Raw genomic sequence first — 7,092 nt, 5'->3', positions numbered from 1 at the left:
GTTTAACATACCTGCACAAATTGTCATTTTAAGACAACAAATTAATATAACAGCGAGTAGAAAATAGACATTCAGAGAAATTTTGTAATATTTTTATTTCCTACCGAGTGAGGATTGTGGTGTACCTGATGCTCTATCAAGACCATCCAGCTGCTCTAGCAGAACACTATTCCAAACCCGGTGACCCTGTGACTGCCTACATATACAGTGTACTGAAATTTTTAACAGAGCAATTATTGAACCTCTCACGTTGAGACTTTGCACGCATATTTATTGATATTTGAAGTAGACGTGTGATTTTTTTCAAGTCAAAATTATCAAAATCACACGAGTTACATATTGTTTTCTAGAGTATTGCCAGAACTTCAGAATTGCCCCCAACCTTTCGCAGATTTAGAAATTTTGAAAGAGTAACTCGTACGAAGGTCTTGTACGAATAAAAATCGGATAAAAAATATCATAGGAAAGTCTTGAATGAATAAAAATATATGTACCAGTTGCGTTTAGGGTGCTCTGGCTAGTTCTGGACATTAGCTATAAAAGAAGAGCACTCTGTAAAATAAATAAAAAGTTGTAAAGGTTTGAGTCTGGTTTTTTCGTACCCATATGTGTGTTCGAGGTCCAATTTTGGACGCGTCCTCCGTATCAAGATGTCAAAGCGATTAGAACGTCTCGATTTCAGGCAGCCCCCATTGTCAGAGGTGGCAGGAAGATCTGTTCCTGTTCATAAAGACCTGTGCACAAAAGAGACAGCGTGTCGGTACGGTTTCTACATCCGACGTTGGCGTGTGAAACGCCAACAAACGGCCGGGCAAAGGGACCGGTGCAACACAAGAGGCCTGGGAGTGCCTTTTTAATGTCACGGAAGGAGTTACCTTTAAGTATCGAACCGATGTCGAACCACATGGATCGTTCAGATTGGGGCAGAGCCCTCGATAGAGATAGAGAACGGCCCCGAAGATGGCCATTGTCTTATTACATCTATTTTGCGTCTATGTATATGCGTTTGCCTAGACGCCGACCGTCACGCCCAACTGCTTTCTCACCCTCTCACTATGCATCTGGTTAACTTCAAATTACATCATTCTGCGAAATATCTCGTGGCACGTGAATGTACTTCATAGCCAACCCTTTTTGTGTCCTTTCAGCCCTCAAAGGTTGATAACCCTCTACGGGAAAGTATAAACAAATAATTTCTCTGAAACCCTTCCATTCAAGCACCTGTTCCCCAGAACGATCAATTCTGAAATTTCTTTTCCAGTATGTTATTATTTTACAATTGCAATTCTTCTATTGTAAAGTGCATCCTTCCAGCTTCAATTTAAGCTATTAAACAGTTAAAAATATCAATTTCAATTTCATATAACTTCTTTGACATTCTTCCATTCAAGCACCTGTTCCTCAGAATGATCAATTCTGAAATTTCTTTTCCATTACATTATTATTTTACAATTGCAATTCGTCTATCATAAAGTGCATTCTTCCAGCTCCAATTTAAGCTATTAAACATTAAAAAATCTCAACGGGAAGGTATTAAATTTTATTTTTTTGTTTAAGCAAATGATTCTTGCCGCTTTTCCCACAAGACTCGGTGCTAATTCCGGCAAGAATCATCTGCTCCGGTAAAATGTTTGTACAGCGCCAATTCATGCAGCGGCAAAACGCTCAAACTACTCGCCAAATTTACCGACAATGCAAAACGATACTGCACGCGCCATCTAGTGGATCTTGGTGGTACTAATTGCAGACAATCTTCGATACTTCGCCGCTAGGATCGCTAGTGTCGCCGCCTCGGTTGCTATGTCGGTAACATTTGGCAACAAGTTTGAGCGTTTTGCCGCTGCATGAATTGGCGCTATACAAATATTTTACCGGAGCAGATGATTCTTGCCGGAAGTAGCACCGAGTCTTATGGGAAAAGCGGCAAGAATCATTTGCTTAAACAAAAAAATAAAATTTAATACTTTCCCGTTGAAACTTTTTAATGTTTAATAGCTTAAATTGAAGCTCGAAGAATGCACTTTATTATAGACGAATTTCAATCTCAAAATAATTTTATTAACATACTGTAAATTTAAAAATAAAAACTGATTTTCCCAGGAATAGATGCAGGTAGTGTAATTTGAAAATTTTTTTTATATGATTCTTGGAACAGATTTTTTAATTTTTCAGGGCTCGAATTGAAGTTGATAACTCCTCGAAGATCAATAATTTTTTTCTGTGCCGTCAGACGAGATGAATTTATTTTTTTTTTAATTAAAAAATCTTTGAAATACGTTCACTACTGATGCTTTATTTTGTTGATGATCATTAGAGAGGGATAACAAGTCAGTGCTTTCGTTTCATATTATATTTGTTAATATGTGACATAAGTTTGACATGTTTGATGTAGAATCCTATTCAATAAAAAATAATAAAGTATATTTTATAGGTGAATGCTAAATAACATTAAGAACTAAGTTTAATAATATGTTTTATTCAAAGAACTATGATGAAAGCATCATAATCGATAAATCAAATGATATATATATATAATATTTATATGTATAAATGAACATGGAAAATAGGAGGGGAGCCATCGGGGGAAGTTGTAATAAAATGCAGTTAGGCGAGTACTGATTCCGCTGAACAAAAACTGCAGCGACGCAAACGTTTGTACAAAAACTATGACTATAATTTAATAGAAATATGAATATAAACGTATATTCATATCTATATTCTGTATTTATATAATATTTATGTATGTATAATATGTATACACCACGTAGAAGCAATGCCTTTAGGAATTTTGAGTTATAGCTGCCAAAAGAGTCCAGCCAGTATAAATGCGAATTTGTTAATTCACTTCATCGTTTGTTATTGACTGTTCGTATAAAAAAGGCAGTAAGTGAATCGAAAACAGTGGAAGATACAAGTATTTCTCTAATTTAGGGGAGAGTCGTGCTACAAACAGCTCTAAATTTCTAATACATCATGTTTATTAAACGATCAAACGTACTATTTTAAGTAACGAAATCAGTATATAATAGCTTCGACGCTTCAATCGACTTTTAATATTTTTTAATAAATACCGGAATTATCTCTCTCAACAATAGGTTACTGTCTTTTTAGCCTGATTTTCTTAAAACAATACGTTCGACGATATAATAAAAGTATTCGTCGTGCGCACATCGTAATCAAAACACATCCAAATCGGTTAGAACTATTATCAGTCGTGATCATGCTCGTTCAATGCTTTTAATGTCCCTCGAGTAGGCGGTATTTTGTAAACTAGTAAAAATTTCGAAATTCTTATTTTTTTTCGCATTGCGACAACATGAACCTACTATTTAGGTATAAAAAATCGGCAGTGTGCGTTCCCTTCTGCTGTGTCCATCAATTTGTTAAAAAAAACGAAAAAAAGAGAAGATTCTTAGTATCGATCACATGGTGTTCGTACAAAACGTTTTTTTCATTTTCTGCTAATATTTTATTAATCATCTACATCCCCGTTAGTTAATCGCAGCTCTATTTATCGATATTCATATCGTCGTCGTGATCTTTTAATTTTTCACTGTTAATTATTTTCGTATAAAATACATAGTATCCCAAACATGACTGTGAATTGATTCCGCACACCTTCATCTCGAACAGTTTAGTTTTTCCACTCTTTTTGTTTTATAAATACTCGTGTTTTGCACCTGATTCGTAACCTTAACATTAACAACGCTCGTCGCCGTTTTGTTTCGTCTAGAACTTAAAATAACTATTTATTATAAATATAAAAACACTTTTACAATATTATAGTCAGTATAGCTCTTCGTCGAGGACCCGATCATTTTATACGAACAAACGCAAGTCAATACTCTTATAATATAACTATAGGTGCGTTAGCATCACCGGTAATTAATGAAAAATGTGTTCAAGCACGTTTTTTTTTTATTCGTCACGATCGAACGTTATAAAGCATCTGTATATGCGTATAAAAAATTTGCGCTGCCTTTCCGGTCAATTGTCCGCGATTTGAACGATAAAACCGACTTATTTATAATAAATGTAGAGATATACAATGAATAATCGAACAACGTAGAAGAAAGAAAGGGATATGCGAAAGAAGATTCGTAAAAGTTGCAGCACCGCAGAACATTTTTTCCCTAAGTACACTGCTTAAACTGATATATAATATATATATATATACCAACCAGGTATATATATATATACCTACTATATACCTATAATAGTTAACAAGTCTGCGGGCCGCCAATAACGCAGCCCTGATGTTTAAATCGATTAACCTAAGTGTGTTTTTTTATTTTTCGTTTAAGTTTATTTCAAAATCTTGTATATATTCTACCACATGTTCATGTTTTATTTTTTTTTTCATCGTTATAATATAGCATAATTGGATTCGAATATAATTAACGACCCATGGATTTATTGATTAAGAATAAAACATCAGAGGAATGATAATATAATCGCGCCTTCACTGCAATTCATTATTTTCGTTTTTGTTTACTGGTTTATGTGTGTGTTTCTAACTATGAAACTGATTCGTACGGAGACAATAACAAGTTCGTACTACTTAATCGAATTGTAAAACATCTATGTAATCGCTATTTAAATGTCCCTCTGAAACTCTATATACATTTATATAGGAGTATTCTACGAGATGTATATAAAAAATAATAAAACATTTCGACTACACACGCGAACAGTTTCTTCTTTTTTTTTGTGAATTAATATTATTGGACTGGCGCAAAAATAATTGTGACTTTCGTTAGTTTAAACTTCAGTGATCTTTCTGAAGTGAACTTATTTGTTTATTATCGGCTTACTTTTATAGCTGTAAAATTCAAAAACAAAAATCCCTATTATTTTGCACCAACCCAATGGATAAATACTGTCGACACACTGACAACAAAAACGCGGTACAAATAAAGAAAGCAATTTCACGAGAAAAGAACAATAAATACTGTGTATACATTGAAAAACGCTTGGAACATCGAGATTCGATTTCTGTGTTCATTTTCGAATATCATATATAAATGTATATACGCAAACACGCGTACGGATGCGCGTGCATATACACAAACTGTCATATAATAGTTTGTACGCATAAAATTTGGCGCACAAGTCTCGGTACATATCAGCATCATACTTGGAGTTAGGGGAAGGGCGTGGGGCACCTGAACACTTTGTATCGACAACATTCCACTACTATGATTACTTTGATTTCACGTAGATGCGGAAACTAGCAAATATTCCGCACGGTATTCCCTTTCTGTGCACCATATAACAATAGTGTGTTTACATACATCACTATATTAGTACGGATAATAAACGTAAAGTGTTAATTGGCATACAGAGCGCATTATGTTTCTGCGTTGAACTGTATATCTCGTCCATAAATTCAATTGGCAGTCGAAATGTCTATGCTCTGCTCCGTTCTCAGTCTTACACGGAGAACCCATTCGAAGTTCAATTAATGGAAGATGTCAATTTCTTTACTTCTTTCTTTCCTTTTTTTTTGTTGTTTCTTTTACGTTTGTATAAACTATCATACACTCTTATAGAAATTGTACCACAATATAGGCGAAGTTATATAATTATGCTCCATTATCAAAAAACAACTCGATTCGGTAATATTGTTCATTGACAGTTATTGGAAGAATTACGTTCATTTTTTTTTTTGGAAAAGGGGACACGGAATTTGACTCCTCTCTTTCTCTCTCTCTCTCTCTCTTTCTCTTTCTCTCTGTACCGTTACTAACTTCAAAAACGTCTAACAGTCCAACAGTTATGAAGGTCCCAATCTAACATGCTATCGTTTTAGCAAAGGACGGAAGTGGAAAAGGAAATATACTAGCTGGAATGTATACATGTTTCATAGTAATGAAATTTCCAGAGAAACATCAGTCTTTGTGCTGTGTAAGTGTAGTGTAAACCTTAGTATATGGAACTAAACTACATTTATGTTTCTCATAGTTATTCTTTTTTTTTTTATAAGGCATAAGTATTAGTCATACTTATTCGTTACACATTATTTCACGTGTTATTCTCTTCCGTGCGATGATTCGTCGTTGAATTACTAAATAACTTGCCGGAAACCTGGTGGGCGTGGTCTCGCGATATTAACAGGGAGGTCTTCAGAGAGAACATAAAGAGAAAAATTTAAAGCAGTACGATAATAAGAATAAGAATAATTATAATAATAGTAATAAGTACATGAAGCAAATGAAATCACAAAGATCGTTTAACGTTTAAGTCTCTGGAAACTTCATGAGAAAAAGTTCGCAATACGTTCGTAGAAAAATAAGAAGCTTTGCTCTATATAAAATAAAATAAAGAAAATAAAACAATAAACGAAGGGATCGTTTAAACGAGTCGATACGATAAAAAGACGGCGGTGGAGGAACACAATCCCACTACATTAACTCATACAATGATATAACAGGATAGTAGTATCTTTCTTTTCTGTGTAATGTAACGTGTGTTGTAGTTGTTAATGCAATGAAACGTAATGAGTGTTTTGTGTCCAGCGCCGGGTATGCTCGCGTTTGAAAGATCGTTGCAAAGTGTCAAAGAGCTCAAGAAATTCGTACACGAATTCATTTCTATACGAATGTTGCAAACAACGAGGTGTTTGCTCGTTACATGCGCCGTACTGTGAGAGAAGAATATATGTTCGCAGCAGAATCTGTATGTGTGTATGTGTATGTTCTTCTTGTAGCCAACGTTTAGGGTAACGCGATTCGAAAGAAGACGATGACGGAGACAATGGCGATTACGAATTCAGACCCTGGCGTTTCTCTTCCTCGAGCATGGCATCAAGTTCGTCGGTGAGATTCGCTAGCATGTTACCAATGTCGTTTAACACGTCCGCTGGCTCGGTGCTGCTAGTATGATGGCTCATCATGTGGCTCTGCATGTTGTTGCCGGCGTTGTTGCTCGCATACTCTTGGGCTCGCGCAGACCTCTGCTTTATTGTCCCGGCGTTCTCGTTCGCGAAAGGAAGCGAATCCGATTCTGTGCTGGAGCTTGACTGCAAAAGACACGACATTCGTTAACACAGCCTTACAGAGCACTGCGTAGTGATTATTTTACATTACTTCT

At 35.4% G+C, this 7,092-nt stretch overlaps 1 protein-coding gene across 3 annotated transcripts in view; it reads right to left on the bottom strand.

Annotated features, from left to right (window-relative positions):
* Positions 1-2,456: 2,456 nt before the first annotated feature.
* Positions 2,457-7,092, bottom strand: part of Ckn (CRK like proto-oncogene, adaptor protein) — a 28,156-nt gene continuing 23,520 nt past the window's right edge. For all 3 annotated transcript variants that reach the window (XM_076443253.1, XM_076443252.1, XM_076443251.1), the window contains exon 7: positions 2,457-7,021. In XM_076443253.1, the coding sequence (XP_076299368.1) occupies positions 6,764-7,021 (258 nt within the window). In that variant the 3' untranslated portion in view covers positions 2,457-6,763. The remainder of the gene's footprint in view (positions 7,022-7,092) is intronic.

This window comes from Lasioglossum baleicum, chromosome 18 (assembly GCF_051020765.1).
Source record: "Lasioglossum baleicum chromosome 18, iyLasBale1, whole genome shotgun sequence".
NCBI lineage: Eukaryota > Metazoa > Arthropoda > Insecta > Hymenoptera > Halictidae > Lasioglossum > Lasioglossum baleicum.
Note: the sequence above shows the minus strand (reverse complement) of the source record. Positions and strands in the feature narration are given on the sequence as shown.